The sequence below is a fragment of the Mastigoproctus giganteus genome, chromosome 10, assembly GCF_048544385.1.
Source record: "Mastigoproctus giganteus isolate SK-2022 chromosome 10, ASM4854438v1, whole genome shotgun sequence".
In the NCBI taxonomy this organism is placed as follows: domain Eukaryota; kingdom Metazoa; phylum Arthropoda; class Arachnida; order Uropygi; family Thelyphonidae; genus Mastigoproctus; species Mastigoproctus giganteus.
In genome coordinates, this window is record NC_143584.1 from 133,315,986 (window position 1) to 133,340,105 (window position 24,120).

General features: G+C 36.7%; 1 protein-coding gene across 1 annotated transcript in view; it reads left to right on the plus strand.

Moving 5' to 3' along the window:
• Positions 1-13,436: 13,436 nt before the first annotated feature.
• Positions 13,437-24,120, plus strand: part of LOC150079292 (polyamine-transporting ATPase 13A3-like) — a 559,638-nt gene continuing 548,954 nt past the window's right edge. Inside the window, exon 1 of the mRNA XM_090383023.1 lies at positions 13,437-13,502. Within this exon, the coding sequence (XP_090239149.1) occupies positions 13,437-13,502 (66 nt within the window). The remainder of the gene's footprint in view (positions 13,503-24,120) is intronic.

Here is a 24,120-nt window from a genome sequence, read left to right on the forward strand (position 1 = left end):
CAGTCCTACATTCTTTGTCTGTCCTAGCCATTGGTAATGTTTTAACAGTGAAACTGTATACAATAATTTCTTCTTAGGACACAAACCTCATAAAGGCATACATGTCTAGCTCAGTAGGATCACTACTACTTGGTACTACTTGTTTATGGCTACCTGCCAAATATTTTTGGCATAAAAAAATTTGTGATTTTAATTTAATTTTTTCAAATATAAACCATGATATAACAGAGTTAGGTTAGTCATGGCTTTTTTTTTTTTTTTTAATGAAAATTCCAAACACAAAAAATATTAGAACCTATTGTTTGAAGTTGGACAATAATGGATGCTGACTGGTTTCAGCAAGTTCCGGATTGGTTTGGAAGAGAGTGGGGGAAATTGCAGATGCCAATTCAGAAGAACAGCGCCCATGGAAGTATCTATAGAAAAGAGCTTGTTTATAAGACCTTTATGCCAAACACAATCACGAGCCATATAAATGTCAAGAGCAACTGCTTGAGCTTCACCAAACTTTTCTGTTGAATTTGTCCATAGATAACAAAAGTATATCAACTGTAGATTTAAACTGATAGATTCCAGTTTAAATCTACTAAAAGTGAATCATTAATCAGATAGAAGGTTTCAAGATAGTTGAGGAGTTGGCAGCCAGTGATTTTTTTCATTACTTGGGAAAGGGTAGAATAAGTGCAACGGAACAATAATTGGATGGGAGGGATTTGTCAGCCTTTTTAACATGGGCTTTGAGAGCAAGTTTTTAGGTGAACAGGTTTTGATAACAAATGGAGAAATACCATCAGGACCTGATGCTTTATTGGCACATCAAGATTGTTCAAAATTCTTCTGATATCTTTTTGATGGGAGTGCACAGGAGGCATTTTGCTGGGAATGGTAGAAGGTGATTTTCCAAGGTTGTCAATACAAGATTTAGAATAAAAGGAGGATCCTAGTAAGTCAGCTTTAAAGAGAAAAAAGTTACAGAAAAAAGTTACAGCCAACAGCTTGGCAAGAGACTACCACTAAGACAAGTAGCAATCTTTCTATTCTTAGCCTGTTCATAATCTAGTTTGGATTGATTAATAATTGCTTTACAGTCTTTGTGAGTTTTTTAGTGTAGGCCGACAATGAATCTGGAGATTTGGATGCAAGCCAATCCATTTGCAATAACCTTAACACATTATTGGAAAACCAACAAGTATTTTTTCATAAACATGGCTGTTGAATCAAGTTGTTGTTCAGTATAATGTAAATGTATATGAAGTGCATTTTTGGAGGCTGCATGAGAAATTTTGGCCCTGGATTTGATTTAGTCTCTTATTCGATCCCTCTGTTTCTGTCATGGTGTGTGTGATTTTTGCCTCATCCAATATTTAATGTTCCAGTAAATGATTACCAATTTGTTGAAAACATTGTTGAATCCACTGTTTTATGTCTGAAAATCATGCTATAAATCTTTGGCAAGCTTCTGAAATCAGTTAATAAACTATGTTCTTCGTTATCTTCTTGTAAGTCAGGATTTTCATTAGTGTTGTCAACTTTGGGCCAATGTTTTCTCCAGAATTTTGTAAATGCTGAACCTGGAATTTTGTTCCAAGTGCTATATTGTACACATATCTTTGATATCGATGACTTCTAACAATTCTGTAAGACTTACATTCATGTGTTCCGCAGGCTCTTTCTGTTATAGTGTGTGCGCTTACCCGTGTGCTGCTGGTTCAATCTTGCTGTCAGTCGAAGCTCTCTGTGAATTATACAACTGCTGGTAAGAACACACGCTAATATGTGTATCCAGAAAACCTTGGTTTCATATGATAGTCCAGTAGTTTGGATTAGGACAAAAACCTTGTGCCCTCAAGACTCACTCAGATTGACACTGAGAGCAAACTTGCAGAATCGAAGATTGCGTTGTGATTTCACTCAAAAACCTTTCTTTGTAATTGGATCTTTGAGCGCTGCTTAACTATGGTTCAAAATCAATGATCTACTCAGTGAGTCATGTGTAGCAGAGAAAGGTCACTAGGCAAAATGATCAACAAAACAAGGTTTATTACACATATTAATCATACAAATAGTTACAAAAGAACCGGTCAAGGTTTTAGCATAATTGGCAATTGATTTCTTGGAAACTAACTGAATAGCAGGTATAATCTTGCTGCTACTGGTATTACAATTTTTACAGTGTTCTTCGTGTTGGCACTTCCACCATTACTCTCACAAGTATTCACAATGGCTGGAGTCAGTCATTCCATACAACTGTTCTACTGCTAGAATAAGGTTATATGTCAACTTAACAGTTATAATTAGTATTTTTGACAACTAGGTCATTATGTCTCATTACCTGTTAAATTCTAATTACTAAAAGTAGATAAACAATTGTCAGAATGTGTCTATGAGAAGAGAGGTCAGTGGGTATGGATAAATTAAAGGAGGGGAGTAGGATTAACTTTGAGTAGTCGGGTTTGGTTTGTTCTAAAAAATTGCTAGTCAACTTACCCACAAATTATCATTCTTCTTCAGCACTTCTGGATTCTACTCTTCGCACCATAAGTATGGTTTTGGGGATATCTGCTCAATTGACAAGATCTGCAATCTTCTTCGGTTTTCTTTATCTGGGGCCCTTCAAGGCTCTGCTGACTACACTCAGCTCTAGAAAATCTCTTCAAACTCCGTAAACTCTTGAATCTAATCAGCGACTTCCAAATCTCTTCTCACGTAAGTTTCCCATGACCTGTTCTGATTTCACGGGTTAATCATGTGGGGCACACTTGGGGAATGTCAACTTTTGGGATTTGACACTACTAAAAATGATATGTTATATGTAGAAGGGAAATCTCATATTTGTGTAGGGCAGTTTCTTTTTTACTATTGCGGTCATCGAACATAAATCGGTACACTTTTACGTATGGAATTTTGAAATTACAATCGGTGTGTTTATCGGATTCGACTGTGTAAGAAATCGTGTCTGTTGTTCTGCTTAAGCACCTTTCTCTGGCAAAAGTTGTGTTCTCCCCTCGTCGTTCCTGGGGCTATTACGTGTTCGCTGCCTGCCTGCTACCGGGAGAAGGACCTGACATCACTAATTGACTGGACACTTAACGGAGGTATAATGTTTCAACGACAGCATCCCCTGGGGCGGTGCTGGTTGCTCGTGCGAAAACGAAAGTGAAACACAACTAATTCCGATGAAGTGACACTACTTTAATTATACAGGCTGCGGAAAAAGTATAGGGCACTTTGAGGAATAAATGCTTCTTAAAAGCGGGCTAAAGGTATAAAAATGATAGCATTTTTATACATGTCTTCTAAATTTTCCAAAATTTAACTCAAAAATTTTGCCTATGGTGTCTCTATAGGTATTCTAGAATTCCTTGATCCATAGGCTAGATCAAGGAGTAGGATTTTACATTTCATAGTAAAAGCATAGACATTATGTCCCCTTCTTTAAGTTACTCGTAGGGATGTGAAATGTTCACTCAGCAGCCGTTAGTGACATTGGGTTAACTGGTTTTCACTGGCAATATTATAATTATGCTACAAAATATTTCTTGCATTTATTGCTTGCTATTTGTGTTATTTTTCTGTCTAGCTTTAGAAATGCCTTGAAATTGTGATATATTGATGTTTGTGTGAAATAATGGTTTTGCAATGTGATTTACTCTAGAGTTGTTTTTTTGTGTAAAAGTTTTTATAAAACAACTTTGTTTCACAGCATTTTATCTTGCTTTGGGAGGTGCATTTGAAAAGTTTGTGGCCTGAGTAGGGAGGGTTTATTTGAGGAGTTTGGTAACATGTTACTTTTAAATGTAGTCCCCCTTTGGAGTCAATACAGTTTTGCCACCAATACTGCAATACATTGATTTCACTTGTGAAGAAAGTTTTCTCTCGGATCTCCAGGAATGCATCCACTGCAGCAATGATGTCACTTTTGGTGGGAATATGGATTCAGCTAGGTATTTTTCAGATTAGGAAATAAAGTGTGTGTTTTAAAGTGCGTTAGTTGTCTGATGGCACCAGGGGTTTCCCCCATCTCTGCCATCTCCCCTATCTCTTACAGAGATTAGGAAATAAATGATAGTTCAATGGTGCTAGATCTGGGAATGTGTGGGATGGTCCAAGATTTCAAAGTTGCACTCATGGCAGCATTGGGTGTAGCCACGGCAGTGACAGACTTGGGAGCAGGTATGTTGTGGAACAAGACCTTTTTCTAAGTTTTCCTTGATGTTTTCATACAAATACCTCACAAGGTCTGAGCAATATGCCCTTGTAACTGTTTGGCCTTTCTGAAGGTCATCCACGAGCAACATTCATCAGTATCCCAAAAAAACTGCTGCTATCGCCTTGCTACCAGAAGCAATCAGCTTGGTTTTCTTTAGAGGGGAGAAGAGTAGTGTCGCTACTGTTTGGACTATTCCTTTGTCTCTGTCTGAAAGTGTTGGATCCACATTGCATCCATGGTCATGAACCTTGCAAGGAAATTTGCTGGATCTTGAAAACGATGCAATTGACTTGACAACTTTTGTGTGTTTTTGTTATGTTATCACCAACTTTGTGATCCATTATGAAGACACCTTTTTCATAGTGAGAACCTCTGTTATTTATGTGGTACATATGCTCAGATGAGATGTGCAAGATGCTGGCAGTATACTGAACTGTCATTCATCACCTGTTCATGCACACTGTCAACAACTTCTGGAATAAAAGACTTTTCACAGTGTTTGGTCATCTTCCTGGCTCCCTCTTTGCCTTTTAAGTTCTGCTGCCCAGTTCTTGACTCTGGAATATGCGGGGGCATCCTCCTATGCTGTTGTAATAGTATCCTCATAAATTACCTTTTTTTTTCCTTTTTTCCCAAATACTGGATGACTGCACAGTGACTGATTTTGTCCATCTTTCCTTATTTGCCCAATGTTGTTGACTTCATGACCTGTGATTAAAAAAGATATTATTGAAACTGCACGAAAACTTGGCGGGTTAGTATTTCAATATTATTTTGAACATTATAAGTTATGTTACTATTTATACATTTAAGTACAGAATATTTTAATACTTTACCACTACCCTTTCATACTGTAGTCATGAATTTTATAAATGCTCATCATATATATGTTGTTTGTTTTGGTTTCACTTTTGCTTCGTTCGAGCCCGTCACCACCAAATACAGAAGATGCGGAAAGGTCAGGGAATGACCACTGCATATTCCCGGAGCAATATGGCCTTAGTTGCTAATGCTCCTAAAAACCAAACAACAAACAAACAAACTTTTGCTTCAGTCATTTGTATTCTAATGACTAGATATTTTTCTACTGTAAACTTGATACTGCATTTTCTTCTCTCCTTTATTATTATTATTTATGTATTTGACAAAAGATGTATTACTTTTGAATGACCTTTCCAATTACAGTGCATGAACACACTTAAAGAATTATATTATTAGAGAATTATATATTATTCAAATAAGAATTGTAAATGAGATAGGGAATGCTATATAAAGTAAAGCAGTCTCTATCTAATTTATGATTGTTTTCCATAAATTAATAAATTGGAGATTAACCTTTTAGCAAGGTCATTTGTGTGAAAGCAATGCAATACCAGTGCAACTTTTTGTGCAGACAAACAAACTTTTTTCTGCTGTGAGCACAATGAATGGTAAAATAGAGTCTTTGATGAAGAACTGTCTCAGGTGTTCTGTAGACACGAATAGTCTTAAATGAGGTGCTTTTGAAAGATACATTAATGTTTTTTCATTATTATTTTGAATAATCAAGATAAAAATGCCAAAGGCGATATTCAAATTTTGTATAGTTCACAGTTCACCAAATTTGAAATAAGTTTTTAAAAAATGTTTTAAAAAATTGGAAAATGGAAGTAAATAATAGTTTCTAAAATGTTATATTCAAAAAAAATATATTTTAAAACAATTTACAGACATTTGCATGCCATATTTCAAGTTTCATGCATTTGAAAATGAAAAAAACTAACAGTTTTATTTTTAATCCTCAACGTTCCAAAAATTCATAATGGTTGAAAAGTAAAAGTCTGGAATTATGGTTTGAGCCGTAAATCAGAGAAAAACTCAAAATTCTGTTGAAAGTTTATTCTGTGTATGTAAACTAATCTCGGCACAAGCAAAGAAACAAATAACCTGTACTAAGATACAGCTAAAAATGAATCTTTGATGCTAATAGCCCAGAGTTCAGTTATTGTGTCAACAGAATTGAGCAGTTCATTCAGTTCAATTCACTGCTCGTGTGTATTGACCATTTAAGAATGACTGCCTATATGCATTATGGCACATTGAGTGCTTGCTATAACACTTAATATGATTTATGGCACATGGTGTCTCTATAGGTATTCTAGAATTCCTTGGTCCATAGGCTAGATCAAGGAGTAGGATTTTACATTTCATAGTAAAAGCATAGATATTCTCCTCTTCTTTAAGTTACTCATTGGGAACTGTTGAATACATCAGATATAGTGAACGTGTTAAGTGGAGGTCAGTTAAGACACTTCTTCTGTATTTAAATCACATAACTGTACTTTAAATAAATGTGCACAAAAAAGCTCATGAAGAATTTATGAAGTTTTCCCAATTGCAATTTAAATTTTAACGAAACTGTTTCTTGGAATATTATTGATGAATTGTAAAAAACTAGATTATCATTCTAAATTACTATTCTATATCATGTTTATTCAAGTGTATACATATATAAAAATAAAATAAAATAAAATAATTAATTCAATGTCAGTAGCATGGCAAACCAAATGAGCAAAAATAAAATAAACTATATATCATAAGGTAACATAAAGGAGGGGGGGGAAGGATAAAGGGTATTGCAGAAGGAAATGTTCCTAAAATAATTTAGAACAAGCCAAAAGTTACAATATTACGTAACAAATTATAATTTAGAATCCAATTGAAGATAATTTAATGGCAACCCCAGAATGGCACTCTTTTCCGAATTATGTGAAATATCACTTAAAAATGAAATGAAAACCAACTACAATACTGGACCAAATGAAAGAAATGCTATTGCATTTCTTTCATTCCGTGACCATTATTGGCCTTGTGGTCCTCTGTCCAGATGGGGCATAATGGTCAGTCTTTCATTTTGTTGATGATTTTATTTGGTCCAGTATTGTAGTTGGTTTTCATTTCATTTTTAAGTGATATTTCACATAATTCTGAAAAGGGTGCCATTAAATTATCTTCAATTGGATTCTAAATTATAATTTGTTGCGTAATATTGTAACTTTTGGCTTGTTCTAAATTATTTTAGGAACGTTTTCTTCTGAAATACCCTTTCTCCTTCTGCCCCCCCCTCCTTTATGTTATCTTATGATATATAGTTTATTTTATTTTCGCTCATTTGGTTTGCCATGCTACTGGTATCGAATTAATTATTTTATTTTGTATTTTAAGCAATATACGATGGTTCAGGCATTAATGCTGCCCCGATGTTTGCTATTCTTATTTTTTAAATTTAATTTTCTTAATATTCTTAATATTATAATAAGTCAATTTATATATATATACAGGTAACCCTCATATAACATGGTAGTTGGTTCCAAAATCTCGTTTAACAAGAAACTGTTATACGGGACTAAGAACCAGTACAAAAAGGGGGTTGTGTTCCAGAAGCTAACAAAAATACACCATTTTTTTTTATAACTATCGGAAACTTAATTTTTATAGTAGTAATAACTTAATATTTTAACTTTATTTTTATAATAGTAGTAACTTAAATAGTAATAACTGAACAAATGTCTTACCTTACAAACTGTGATACTAATGTGTCAGATACTGTATGTTCATTTAATTTTCTTTCTCTTCATCCCTGCTAAGCACAATCTCTTCTAAAGCATCTAGATTTCGTGTACTTTCTGCTCTCTTTAAAAGTCATAAACTGCACGCTTTGAAGTCACAATTTTTTGTGGTCTCAAACAAGCACAAGTTCAATATTACAGAACCTAGTTCTCCCAACAAAATACAGTGGATCCCATTTTAAAGATATAAAGCAGATTTAACTTTATTACCTTACCAATTAACAAAGTTAAATGGCATGTGAAAATCGGAAGAATATTTTCCAGTTAGCAAAATAAAAATAAATTTGTGCTTATGCACATAGCTTAATTAATATGTACATACTAACTAATTGATATTTCTGTTCACTGACTTTTTTTTTTTGGGTTGTAAAATTTAAAACAGTAAAAGTGATAAGCAATTTATAACAAAGAACACGATATGCAGAAGTCAGGTATAATGAGTTTCTGAAAATTTGTTTTTTATACGATTGAATATTTCAATGTCGAATATTTCACCACAATAACTTAAAACCCACAGAATTCTAGCTATCAGTACAATGGCAAATACAAGAAGAGCGAGTTTACTACCCATTTGTAATTGATTACACTAACAGAAAAGACCACTAAACTGAAACTGCAAATTGTTTTTATTATTTTATGGTAGTGACCTTCAGAAATGTGCTTTAGAAAAATACCATGAAGGCGATAACAACTAGCGAGTCAACGGCAGGGATTCACAAAAAGGAATGAAATCGTTGAAAATTACATCTAGCATAATAGCAGGGTTTTCCCAGCACAAAAAATCAAAAATACTGTGTTATTCGGGATTTTCCACAATTCTCAAACCATGTTAGTGCGAAACCATGTTATATAAGTACCGTGTTGTGTGAGGATTGTCGCAATTTATCAATCGTATTAGAGAGCGAAACCGTGTTGTAGAAGTACCATGTTATACAGGGATTGCCTATATATATATATATAGACAAATACAGTAAACCCCCGCTATTCGCGGTATCTGTATTCGTGGTTTTGCGTATTCGCAATCGCTGATTTAATATAAAATGAAACCTAAAAAAATGTGAATTTTAAAGTGACGTGAATATTTTCCGCCATAAAAAACATGGGCGTGGCTAAAATTATCTTTAACGGTCAAAACAGCGTTCAGTGGGTGGGGGGAGAGGGGTGACAAAATCGCGAGCGTGGATGTTTCTCGCTAATCCTTGTTCAGAGCGGAAGAAGGGTCTTGGTTCAGGTGCCATACTGCAGGGTCGAGCGCCAAGTACACTGGGGATGCCCGCAGGGCTCTGTATTGGGTCCCCTCCTGTGGAACTTTGTCTTGGACGAGTTTCTCCACCTCGACCTAGAGGACGTACAAGCACTTGCGTATGCCGATGACCTTTCCCTGGTGCTAGCCGCAGACTCAAGAGCCCAAATGGAAATTCTTGCAAACACAGCGCTAACCAAACTCCGAGAATGGACGGAAAAGCACCGTCTCACAATCTCGCTCACCAAAACTCAATCCATCCTACTGAAGGGTTACCTAACGCCAACCAGACCACCACAGATTAGAATACAAGACAGAACTATCAAGCTAGTTACTGAACTGAAATACTTGGGAGTTATCCTGGATAGGAACCGGTCTGTGCAGAATAAGTATAAAGTATGTGCAGAATAAGATAAAAAATTATGCAGCCATGCTCGCCAGAGTTACACGCCGAGACTGGGGGCTGAAAAGGCGTACTCTGGCGACCCTCTATAAAGCAGCAATCATCCCGGCAATCACATATGCCTCTGGCGCATGGTACCACAAGGCCTCAACCGTGGTAAATCGCCGACGGCTTGAAATTATACATAGACCGATCTTATTGACCCTCACCCGTGCATGCAAAACAGTGTCGACCCACGCACTGCAAGTGATTACAGGGGCTCTGCCCCTCGACCTCGAGGCTACCCGAACAGGCATGCTGCAGCAGCTTGGACGGGGAAAGGTTACAACATATCTGGACCATACAACAGATCCGACAAGCAGTTGGAAAGCTGAGAAGAACAAGCTTCAAATCTACCTCCGATCAATCTGGCAACAGCGCTGGACAGACTCTGATAAGGGAGAAGTCACGCGAACGTTCCTTCCAAATCTGGAGCAAGTGTACCCTATATTTCCGACATGGTTTTGCCCCGGACTGCATGTCACCCACCTCCTTACAGGACACGGAGCAATCCGTCACAAGCTTCATCTCCTTGGACTCGCAAACAATCCTGCATGTGCCTGTGGCTCCCCCCGAGACCTGGGATCACCAGATGCATGAGTGTGAACTGTATGATGATCTACGTGCCCAGCTGATCACACAAGTGCGCTGCAACCCTAAAGACGAGGAGCACCACCTGCTGGAGGATGGGACAACCTACAAAGCCTTAACTGAATTTGCTCAGAGCCTATACACTAGACGACTAACCCTTCCACTGCCTCCAAATCACGAACATCAAGGACAAATGTAGTACTCCACGCACTCCAAATCTGAAAGCTCCATGATCAAGTGGAAACTTTTATAATTCCTTCCATACCAGACTACTGGGGTAGGACCATTAAATATCCCAACTCATCACCAACTATAACCAAACAGAACACGTGTCACAGGAGGAGTATGGGGGGGGAGAACCTCCCAATTCTACCCCAGTGGATAACGCTGGACATCATGGCAGAACTGAAACTCACCTCAACCATACTCACTTTCTTTTCTCTGCAAATTGACTCACCGACGGGACATGGCTCCCAAGGGCAACCTCCAAACAAAAGAGCAAGCACAGCCTCCGTGCACAATATATGACCTGGACTTGCATTCTGGTTGACAGATCCATTCTCCCAAACAACAACGGAATCCGCCCTAATGGACAATAAATCCTACTCTTCCAAATATCCATGGACGGGACATGGGTCCCACGAGGACTACTCAACAAATGCTGCATTAACTGCACTGAATTGACAGACTTATTGAACCTACATCTCCAGCATCAAATGGACCAGGATTTGCTTCTTGAATACTCAATCTTGACCTACAGATGGAGTATACACCAAAAGCGGCGAGCAGCCCTCTACGCATTATCCTATGGATGCTAAAATCTGATTTAACTGGACGGGTCCCATTTCCAAAGAGCGACCTCCAAATAGGCGACCAAACTTGGCTTACACGGGCATCAGAGAAGAGGAGTTAAATCCTACAAGCGGCTCAATCCTACTAGTCTATACCAAATGCCACATCAACAAATTGCAGTCTCTGCATGCACGCCGTATTGGCGACCTGAGCCAGCTCCCTTGCCTGGCTCAACTATTCCACTCCTCCCCGGCGGGTGGGGGAGGTGACGGTTCCACCGTATCCCCCACGCGCCACCCCCATTCTTACTCTCTGGTGGGGCATGGGCTTGCCCCACTGTAAACTGGAGCTGTCTTCTCTATCGGCTCCATGTCTCTGCCTTCGCCCCCCCCCAGTCTTCAATCTACTCCTCACTCTACCTGCACGCAATGCCCCACACAATCTAAAATCACCTTCGCCCACTACTTTCGGCCTCTCATTCGTAGCGCCTCCCTGCCACGCAAGCGCATAGAGGGTGTGTGTATGTGTATTTATATTTGTGGGTAGCATGTATATGTATATATATACACCTGTGTGTATTATGTATATATATATATATTTGTGTATATATATGTATGTATATACACAAATATATACACATATATATGTGTGTATATATTTGTGTATACAAAAAATATATCTATATATATTTTTTTTTTTTTTTTAAGGTCCTAGCCACTGAAATCTCAGGAAATTAGGTGGCAGGACCTGCCAGAGTAAATCTTAGTCGACTGGTGTTTCCTGGTCTGCCTCCACGGGGCTAAAGTGGGGCAACGTTGGGCTTCAGTAAGGGTCCAGCGGCTAAATGACCAGATGAACAACGGTACACGACACTACACATGTACAATATCCATACACTTTTGAATCTCTGGCATTTCCAGTAAACTGGCACACCCATCACAATGCAAGCAATGCGGAGATGGGGGAAACCCCTGGTGCCGCTTGACACCAAACACACTTTACACTTTATTTTAATCCTTGTTCAGTAAGTGTTATGTGCTTGTCATGGAAGGTTTGGTCGTTTACTTTTAATTTATATGCTTATAAATTGAATAAATTTATCAGTTTATAAATTGATATGCTTACAAAAGTGATAAATCTACCATTTTGCAGTGTAAAACAGACTTTTTCGAGTGTGTTAACAGAAGAAAGTGCCTTTATTGTGGACAAGTTCTTTTTTACCCATATAAAAGATCAAAGAAGGTGATGACATTAGCGAATAAAATTGAGTTATTAGACAAAATTTCTAATGGTGAAAGTGTCTCTTCAGTGGCAAAACATAAAATCAATGAGTCAACGGTACGATCAATCAAAAAATCGGAAGAAAAAATCCACCGTAGTGTCCGTGAAAACGCGCTAATTGCTTCAAAAATTTGCTCTGTAACTCGTGTTGTTAAATTAGAAAAAATGGAAAAAGCTTTAAATCTGTGGATAGAAGATCGAACTCAAAATAAAATTTCGTTAAGTTCACTCATCATTCGTGAAAAGGCAAAACTCCTTTATCAAAAATTTAGCGAAACTGGTGATAGCACTGGCGGGATAAGTTTTTTTGCTAGCAAAGGTGCTGGTTTGAAAGATTTGTTTGAAATTTCTAATAAATATTACATTTAATATTAAATTGTTTCTTATTTTCATTTTGATGCCATATGCTTGCATTTCACTATGTACAGTCATATTATGAAGGTACATATAATACATATATAGACAAAATTTTGGAATAGTTTTTCTTATATATTTCATACTTTGGAACGGAACCCCTCTATTACTATGGGAGCCATAACTCAGTATTCGCGACATTTCTCAGGAACATAACCCCCGCGATTAGCGGGGATTTACTGTCTATTATTATTGGAGTATTAGATGGAGGTGCTGAACTTTCAGGTGTAATTACCATGGAAAAATTAAGAACACATGCATGGTAAAAACAGATTACCTGAAATAAAATGAAATTAAAGTTTAATATAAAAATAAATGATAGTACCTAAAGCCATGGGTCCTAGGACTTTAACTACTATGTTACTTTAACTACTACATTAAAGTCCCGAGACCCACAGCTTTAGGTACTATCATTTATTTTTATATTAAACTTTAATTTCATTTTATTTCAGGTAATCTGTTTTTACCATGCATGTGTTCTTAATTTTTCCATGGTAATTACACCTGACAGTTCAGCACCTCCACCTAATACACTGATAATAATATATTTGTCTATATTTCATTATGGTTGTCAGTTTTTTCTGCTATAACTAGTAGTACCCTGGATACATAACCCAGTTCAATATTTTTAATTTTAATTTTTTAATACTTTTTCTTGTTTGCTAACACTTTCAGTAATTTCATTATAACTTATTATTATTTTTATCAATATTTTATATATATATATTGAAGTTATCAATCTGAAATCACTTTATATCTGAGATGTGCTGTATTTAATAGTTTTATTTAACTTTTTATTTTATATTGTTTCTGTACTGATGCTATAGTTTTTATTTTTTTAAGACAATCTTTAAGATGCCTTATTCAAGATTGGAATCAGGTTCTCATTCAGCAGTTATTGATCAAGGAAATGATGAACTAGTAAGGAATTTATTTTTATTTAATAATACAAACATAAAAAATGATCTGTTGCTTTTTATTTGGAAGAATTTTTTTTCCCTACAAATAAAATGGCTGGGTTTCAAAAAAAAAATAAAAAAAAAAATCCTTACTAATGGAACTATTTTTATTGAAATTTGTGCTCAGCATCTGGTAACAGGTCTCTGGTTCTTTATTATTATCAGTAACAGCACATGGTGCAAGAAAGCAAGCTTATAAAGCATCAGCCAAAAAAAAAAAAAAAAAAACCTTCCATATTACATGCTCATTCCCTCTAATAAAATATAATTTGTCTAGTTTTCCTCGAATTCAAACTGCCTGTGTCCACAACAAAACATGGAAGTGTTTGTTCCAACAATCAACCACCTGCTGGCTGAAGGCAAACCTCTGCACATCTGTCCTACAGCCATCCTTCTGTATAGTGAGAATATAGTGTTCAGATAAATAAGTGAAGAATACTGCTAATGTGCTTTTCTAGAATTTTTGGAGAGGTAAAGAAAGAGACTATGAAAACTTTAATTACAACTTCCTTGCTGTGTGCTTGATGAGCAACAAATGTGTTCACTTGGTTAGTAATGCTCTAGTATTTACTACAGCAAAATGCAGTGGAAGAAAAGGAGAATGTGTGCACTCCATCAGCAGTGTAACATTACACAGTGTGCGAGAATGTTTTTATGTCAATAATAACAAAACTCATTCATACAAAATCCAAAGGTATTTTGCTAACTGGCCATTTTGCAGAGTTTTCTAACATGTCTTAATATAATAAACCCCAGGGGCTCACATCTTGTGAGTATGGGCTTGGCACACCCAGGGTCCTGAGCTGGATATCATCATTCTTCTTTTTCTTGGTGATTCCCTTATACTTTTGACTTTCTCTCTCTCTCTCTCTCTCTCTCTCTGTGTCAGGGTGACTCAGAAATATTTTTTTGGCTGGTGCAGCATAAGCCTCAGGCTTCCTTGCACATATGGCTCATAATAATAATGAAACTGACTGAAATGGTAAATGCGAGCATAAGCTGTGCTGCAAGTAGAAGTGCATTTCAGTTTTATGCTGCAGAGCAATTGTCAGTATTAGCAGCTGCTGAGGAGGAATGTTTGTATAGTCACTTGAAGGTTTACGTGGAACAAAGAAAATTCCCAGTGGCAAATACAATGTGATTTGTTTTGGTAATATTATACATTCAGTAATATTACTAAAGTATAAAAATTATTGTTGTACGTCTACAACATAATGAGAACTAGCCATTTTATTTCTATATATGAATTGGCTAGTTCTATTAAAAAAACAAAACAAAAAACCCTTACTATGGAATTATTTTTACTTCTCTGCTTTCGATCTTAGATCCAAGAAAGATGAAGTCCTGGACAGATTCAACCTCTTCATTGTTTATTTAAACTTCTCCAGTTCCAGCTGTTGTCATAATTTTTTTTTTCTTGATTTTTTTTCACTCTCATCTTTAACCATTAAAATCAATTGTACTAGATCTTCCTCATTTTCTGCAAGCAGAGTTGTATCATCGGTATATCTTAAATTACTGATGTTTCTGCCACCAATTTTCACTCCAATTTCTGACTCATCCAAGTACAATTTTCTCATAACTGATTCAGTATACAAATTAAATAGAATTGGGGATAAGATACAGTCCCATTGCACACCTTTTCCGATTTCACGCGTCTGTACCTCCAAATGTTGTTCTGACAGTAGCTTCTTGGTTGGTGTACAGTGATCTTATTAGCTCAACCAAGTGTGCTGGTACCCCCAATTCTATCAAAGAATTTCACAATTTTTTGTGTTCAATGCAATAAAATTCTTTGGTATAGTTGATGAAGCATATGTATATATATCTTTCTGAAATTCATGGGCTTTTTCCATGATCTAATGGATGTTTGCGATGTGATTACAAGTGCCTCTTCCTCTGCAGAAATCAGCTTGAATATCAGGTAGCTCTGTTTCTATATCTATACAATTGTGCTTGAATGATTTTCAATAGAATCTTGCTTGCATGTGAAAATAAAGCTATTGTACGGTAGTTCAAGTAATTTTGGCTATCTCTCCCTTTTTTGGGATTGGAATAAACACTGATCTCTTCCAGGCTTTTGTGGCCACATATTGCTTTTCCAGATTGCCCGGCACAAAGCTGTGATAACTGTAATTGGCAAAAGTGTTAACAATTTTGTTGTTATTCCATCAATTCCAGGGGGCTTTTCTCTTTGATAGTTGTTTCCAGCACCCATAATACTCTGTTATAAAATAGCCGGTTCTAGTTCAACCTGCCCTTTCGTTTCAATCTGTTGATGTTTGTTTTTATTTGCATATAGTTCTTCTGTGTATTCCTGCCATCTTTTCCTAATTCTTTGTTGATCATTCAGTTCATTTCCATCTTTGTCTTTTATTGAAGAGGTCTCTTGTGTGCCCTTTTTTGTTATTAACTTCCATTTCTTTACAACGTTCGTTCCAGTATTTTTCCCTGTCTTTCCTGGCTGCCATTTGGAATTCTGTGTTAAGCATTCTTGTCTCATCTCTTATCTCCACAGCTTTAGCTTATCTTCTTTTTTCAGCAATTTTGATGGCTTCTTCTGACAGCCACTTGCTTGATTTTGCACATTTTTTGTATGGGATGTATTGCTGTGCTGTTTCAGTGACGATTTTTCTTATTTCCTTCCAAAGTACATCTGGTTGCCTTTCCATGTAGTAAAACGAGTCGAATCTGTTTTTAATTTTGACTGCATACAATGGTGAAATTTAACTATGTCATATTTCCCTGGTGCAGCATTCGTTTTGATGTTACAGAATTTGAGCCTAACTTTGGCTACTAAGAGTTTGTCTGAGCCGCAGTCTGCACCAGGTAACATTTTCACTGAAAAAAAAAAAATAAAATAATAATAAAAGCTTTTCCATCTTTTACCGCATATGATGTAGTCAATTTGATTGCGGTGCAATCCATTTGGGGATGTCCATGTATACAAACATCGCTTAGGTTGGATAAACCATATGTTTGTAATCCTTAATCGATTTTCTTGACAGAATTGTACCAGGTGGTTTCCTGCCTCATTCTTATCCCCCAGACCAAATCTGTCAATGACCCCATCTTAAAGAACATACAGTCTTTTATTTGGTGTTTGACTCAGTACATCCTGAGCTTCAGCATAAAATTGTTCAATTTCATCTTCAGTTACATCTATTGTTGGTGTTTGGACTTAAAGAAATGTTACTTTAAGCAGTTTTCCATTAATGTGGATGGTCATTACTCTGTCACTTATTGATCTATAACTTTCAACTGATCTAGCAGTTCTCTTGTTCACTACAAATGCCACACCATTTCTCCTGATTTTTTCATTCCCAGAGTAGTAAACTGTAAAATCGTCTAACTGAAAGTAGCCATTTCCCAGCCAATTTATTTCACTGACACTGAGGATGTCAATCTTGGTCCTAACCATTTCTCTCTTAACGATATTCAGCTTTCCATGATTCAAACTCCGAACATTCCATGTACCGATCTTATGTTATTCCTTCCATCATGACCTGCCTCAGCAAACAGGAAATTTTATGAAATACGTATGGAGGAAGGTCCTTTGAAAAAAAATGGAAGTTGAGGGAATAAATGAGGAAGAAGGAAAGTTGGACAATAAAAGGATGCTGACTGGTTGTGGCAAGTGTTCAAATTAATTTGGAAGAGAGAAAGAGAGATGAGGAATTATAGAAACCAATTCAGAAGTACAGTGCCCAAGCAAGTATCTATAGAAAAGGCATGCAGCAGAAACATAATATATATGAGACAGAGAGTGGAGAGTCTGTTAGAAATGAGTCATTAATTAACCTAACTGCCCTCTTTTGAATGGAATCTAGAAGCCCGAGAGGATTTAGGTGCACTGCCCCAGATGTGGGAACAATATTCCATATTCCACAGTTGGGCAGATTTACAATTTGTACAGAGTGAACAGATGTTTGAAAGAAAAGTAATGCAGAGAGCGAAAGAGAAAACCCAGTTTTTTAGATGCAGAGGAAGCGATATTTGTGATATGCTTATGCCCATAGAGATTAAACAATGATTGACTCTCTATAAATTATAAATGTGCCTCATAAATGTAATTTTGTTTAGAAATTGGAGTATCATCAAAGATAAGCATAGCAACAGAAGGATCCTTTTTGTGAGATATAAGACAGGATTGAGTTTTAGGAGGATTGAAAGCTAAGTTATTTTTTCCCCACTGGAAAATTACCTGGAGTTCATCATTTAAGCAATTGGTAGTGGATATTCGAGAAGTTGAAGCTGATTGAGCAGGGCAGTTCCACCTTCCAACCTTCCATTTTCTCAAAATGGAAGGTGGAATGCAATGTGCTATCATCGGCAAAACTTTGGATAGGATTTCCAGTCAATGGAAGAAGGTCATTAATATACAAGAGAAAAAGAGTGGGGGAAAGAACTGAACCTTGGGGGACACCTGCATTAGGGGAGAAGTTAGAAGATCTGCCATCACCTGCAGTGAGTGGTCAGAGAGGAAAACTGGATGCCCAATTACAAAAAACAGTTGGCAAACTATAAGATGAAAGCTTATTTAGAAGAACTTTATGAAAAACACAATCAAAAGTCTTTTAAATGTCAAGAGCAACTGCTTGAGTTTCACCAAACTTTTCCATTGAATTCTACTCGCTTACATTAGATGGGTAACGTAAGCCAGTATATCACTAGTGGATTGACACTGACAGAATCCATACTGGCGTTCATTGATCAGATGGAAGGTTTCCTAGATAAATTAAGAGTTGGCAGTTAATAATTTTCTCCATTACTTTAGAAAGAGTAGAGAGTAGAAGTAAGTTCAATGGGATGATAATTGGATGGGAGGGATTTGCCACCCTTTTAAGTAATGGCTGGATATGAGGAAATTTTCAAGCAGAAGGGAAAACAGCCGACTGGGCTAGCTGGGTGGGTAAAGTGCCTGCCTGGCAACCCAAAGGTCGTGGGTTCGATTCTCGCCTCGGGCTTGGATCAAAGTACTGCAAAAACCTTGGGAGGTGCATTATGGCCACAGAAGCCTATGCGCCAACAACTAAAAAAAAAAAAAAAAAAAAAGGGAAAACACCTGTGGAATAAGCAAGTGAAAAAAGGCAAAACAGAACAAGAGTATGCTGAGAAGCACAAGTTTTGAGAACAAGTGTAGAAATACCATCAGTACCTGTCACTTTTTTGGCATCAAGACTATTCAGACTTCTGACATCCTTTTGATGGACCACCACAGGAGGCATTGAATGGTGTGTACTGTGAATGGTAGGAGGTGATTTACCAAGATCATACAGACATTCATACATGAGTTAGAAGAAAAGTAGGATGCAAGCAGGTCAGGTTTATCTTTGGCTGAAAAGCAATAAAACCATCTGATGTTGACTATCTCTATTTCCAGAGGTGGGAATCGAGACGGACAAATGAAAATGAAAAAGCAGAAAATGAGCCTGGAGATTTGGATATAAGTTATTTGTGATATGCAACATACTTATCTTGAATGGCCTTAGCACATTTATTGGAAAACCAAGGTTTAGATAAAGGAAGAGATTTTAAGGTGGAGTGTGGGATAAAGGATTTCATCCCTACAGGAATAATTTCACAATCTGAGCAATAGTTGACATCAGAAGATTTGAAATAGTAATCTGACCAAGGAAAAGGGAATATCCAAATGGACATATGCACAAGTACCACCTTTGAAGCAAAAGGAATCGTACAGCGAATAATTAGGACAACTATATGAGCTGTGGTTGAATCAACCAATAATTATGATTCTCTCAGAAAAAGTATGTGGGGTTTGGTGGACTGTAAGTGGAAATGGATATCATTGAGATTGGAACTGAGAACATATATATTTGTGAAATGAATGAAGTGTTTAGGTGCTTTGATATTTTCGCAGATAGGTTTTTTTCGGCAAAGGTAAAGAAAGCCTGCATGAGAAGCATGCAAAAGTTCGATGAAATTTACCGGTAAAAGTACTTTGCCATAATGGCATTTGTATTGTTGCTCGCTCGGTAAACAGGCGGTGGGTGTTATTGGTCAGGAGTAGAAATTGAATCCCATGGAAGATTGTTTGGTTGTGTTTGTTTGGTTTTTAGGAGCATTAGCAACTAAGGCCATATTACTCCGGGATATGCAGTGGTCATTTGCTGACCTTTCTGCATCCTCCGTATTTGGTGGTGACGGGCTCGAACCCCGGTCTAATCCAGAAGCGTGTGCTATGCACTGCTGCTCCTTTTCACCTGGCTACGGAGGCGCCCTATGGGAGATTGAAACCCTCCCAAAGTGGAGGGGGTAACCTGACCTTTTTTCTTTAGAATCACTGGTTGACTAGTGGATAAATTGTTTATTAAGAAAAAAAAAAAAAGCAAAGGAAGCCCACACGAGAAGCACGGCAAACTTCGAAAAATTTTACCGGTGAAACTATGTTACGAACATTTTTTACGACGCCAGAACTTCCAATATGACTGTCCGTGATTCAGTTAGTTAATTCAATTAGTGATTCTAAAGAAAAAAGGTCAGGTTACCCTCCTCCACTTTGGGAGGGTTTCAAGCTCCCTTGGGATTCAACTTCTACTCCAGACCGATAACACCCACCGTCTCTTTACCGTGCGAGCAACAATACAAATGCTGTTACGGCAAAGTACTTTTACTGGTAAATTTCATCGAACTTTTGCATGCTTCTCATGCAGGCTATCTTTACCTTATTTTTACAATTCATAATCTATTCGCCGTAGTAAGAAAAGGTGGGAGGACATGTTATATGACGTAGAAACTTTTACACATAGCAAGAATATATCCAGCTCCTTGATATAATGTGGCCTAAACAAATGCCCCCGCATACACACTACTTGGACTTCCTCCAGTCACTGTCTGGCAGTATTATACACTAGCTGATCTGGAAGCCCTTCCTAGAGAGTTACCAGTAGGTTTGGTCCAGTGAACTATCTAGTGACCAGTCTGCAAACACTGTTTTAGAGCTGTACCCTCAAAATGTTTGGAAAATTGGATCTTGCCAAGATGTCCATCATAACTTCAAAAGACATCAATCATACTGCAAAAGACATCAATCATGGAAGAGATGGGGGGGGTGGAGTTTGGTGGAGCATTGCTCTGGAGACTAAACTTGGGTTTTACCTCTTCAAGCCTCCAATATGCAAAGTAATGGTATTGCACCTGTTGATTAGGGTCATCTAGGCACAGAGGGTGACATTCTTCCGTTCTGTGTGAGGGTAGTCACCTCCAGTATACTAGGTGCTGTATTTCAGGACTTGCACTTAGTGGTTTATACCCAGGGTTCCTAACAGTCCTACCATTGTGAAGGTGCAAGCAGACGATATAGCTGTTACAGACTGACTGGGCTTTGCTGAAACTCACTGCATTTGCCTTGACTGCCACCTGAATATCAGTTCCAAAAGCATTTTAGACTTCTAGGGAGCAAGCCGAGCTTGACATATATGAAAGAATGTCTGTGACAACCTCAAGGATCTTTCACTAATAACATTGTGCCATCAGTTTGGCCATTCATAATTCATTAACGTGGATGAGATATAAATTGGAGGAAGACATATTGCATTAATTGACAAAATTTGTTATTTATACTAGCAACTTAACACAGCAGCTGCTCCACATGCCACCTAAAGCATTGCTAATGACTTTGGTCGAGTGGGCTATCCAGTATCTGGTCTGCAAATGCTATTTTAAAGTTTTAACCTCAAAATGTAAGGAATATTGAATCTTTCATAAAGCCCATCATAACCTTTAAAGATGTGATATAATGGATGAAAGCTGCATCCCAAAATTCAAATTCCTTTGTGACAGTGACTCTCTGATAAGACCTAGTTGCTTAGTTCTCTTTAGACTGTTTACAGTATACATGTTTTGAAATGTTCACTGCTGGAGACTGTAAGAACAGCATCTGTTGTATTTTTCTAAAATAAATTATTAATTCTATAATTATAACTAAAGATAATAGATTGGATCCAGTTTAGCCACAATATAAGGGAGACATCCACTTCAGGCAACTAAATTTGCTTTTACAAGCTCTTTCTGTAGCCATATAAATTTATTATTTTTATTATTAGTATTAGTATTGATATCTAATACGATTCCACTGCTAATTACATATTTTTTAACGTCCTGACATAATTTTTAATTCAAACAGGGACTGCATTAAAGCCATGCCTTAGTAAAAAAAAAAAAAAAAAAAAACATTAAGCAAACAGTTTCAAAGGAATTTGCATATTCTTTTCCTCAGGTTGATTTCGCAAGCTACTTCATATGTAGTGAAAAAAAATATTTGTAGTAGTAGTAGTAGTAGTAGTGGCATGTGATGCAAGAAAGCAAATGTATGAGCTTATGCAGCATCAGCCAAAAAAAAAAAAATCAAAATAAAAAAAAAAAAAAAAAAATCACACCATTCCCTCCAAATGCCTGTCCAGTTCCTCCTTAAATTTATTCAACCTATCAACTTCCACAACGACAGATGGAAGCAGGGCTCCCACTCCTGGGTTTTTCCACCCAGATCTGGGTTTTTTGATTGTCATCTGGGTTGATAGGTTTTTTTCACAAAAATATCTCATTATCTGGGTTTTTTCGGTAATTTTTAAGTCAAAATTTATTTTTATTTCTTGTAAATACAATAAAATTTAATACATTTAATAACAGTTTACAATTTTCTTAATTTTATATTCTAACAATACTGATCATAATTTGTAATATCTCAAGTGCTTGTACAAAATACTACAAATGTAAAAGGATTTCAAAGTTTTCGCAGGGTTCTACACTATGAAATTACGCTTACATGTTCATACATGTAAGCATACATGATCGTGTTACTAACATGTATGCGCAGCCTATTGAGCAGGTGGAAGGCGGTCTTTACTGCACAGTCTTTCGTGATCGTTCGTGGTATTATTGCATTATTTGGTGTGATTTTTACATTTATGCGTGTACTACATACAGTGATATAATAAATTTAAATTGTAGTGACTATTTCTATTTTATGTTAATGGATTAGTGATTTATTTTTTATTTTATAGAACATTTTAAATAAGATAACTGCTAATTAGCCATACCCACAAATTGCCCACAATGTCTGAAACTTGTTCCCCACAGAGAAAGATGAGTAAATGGTGGTATACTCAAAATTTTAGAAATGAATGGTTAAAAGATCCGGAATTAAAGGATCAGATGAAAGAAGACAGTAATGAAAAAGGTGCGTCTTACTGTATTTGTTGTGAAATGAAATTAAAGAATGCCAATAAATCGATGTTACTAGCACATAAAAATACAGTTAAACATAAAAAAAGTGCAAATATTGCTAAGACAAGTTCAACGTTAGACACGTTCTTCACAAAACGTAAACCTACGGAGAATGAAGAAGTAGCAAAGGCAGAGTTAACAATTGCTGCACTCATTTCTGAGCATAATATTCCATTTGCGCAATGTGATCACCATGTAGAAGCATGTAAGAAAGAATTTCATGATAGCAATATTGCAAAACAAGTTCAGATGAAGGCGACTAAAGTCTCTTATCTTATACAAGATGGCATAGCCTATCTTGAAAAAATATACATTTCTAACATATGCAGAAACAACAAGTTTTCAATGATAACAGATGAAAGTACAGATTTATCTTTATCGCAAGTTTTAGCTGTTGTTAGATATTTTGATATTCAAAAACTTGATGTTGTAGATGTGTTACTTGACACTGTTTGTGTCGAAAATGGTACTTCAGAAGGGCTTTATCAAGCTGTAAAAGATCTTTTCATAGAAAAAAAAAACATTCAAATAAGTAATCTCGTTGGCTTTGATAGTGATAATTGTGCCACTAGTTATTTTAGTTATTTTTGGTTTTTTTAGGAGCATTAGCAACTAAGGCCATATTGCTCCGGGATATGCGGTGGTCAATCCCTGACCTTTCCGCATCCTCCGTATTTGGTGGTGACGGGCTCGAACCCCGGTCTAATCAAGAAGCGTGTGCTACGCACTGCTGCTCCTTCCCACCTGGCTACGGAAGCGCCTTGTGCCACTATGATGGGTACTAAGAGTGGGTTCCAGTCATTGCTAAAAAAGGATGTACCATCAGTATTTATAATGGGATGTGTTTGCCATTCTTTTGCATTATGTGCTAGTCATTCAGTCAAGGTACTACCATCATATCTAGAAATATTTATAAAAGATATCTCTTGTTATTTTTCACGTAGTAGTAAAAGATTAAACTAGTTCAAAATGATTCAAGATGTTGTAGATACTGCTAAGCATGAAATCCCCAAATTAGCACAAACACGTTGGTTATCCCGTGGCAATGTAATAAAAATTATTAGTGAGCAGTGGGATGCGTTAGTTCTTTATTTTCAGTCTCAATCAAAAATTGACAAAATCGATGGTGTAGTGAATATTTACAATACTATGATCACCAAAGGAACTAAGCATATGTTGTTGTTTTTAGGATATGTACTGAGAAAATAAACTGCCTGAATATTGAATTTCAATCTGAGCATTTCAGATTGCACTTACTTCATTCAATGGTTTCAATTGAGTATAAAAATATTCTTAGTTTTTTCATAAAAGAAGTCATTACTTCGTGCAAGATG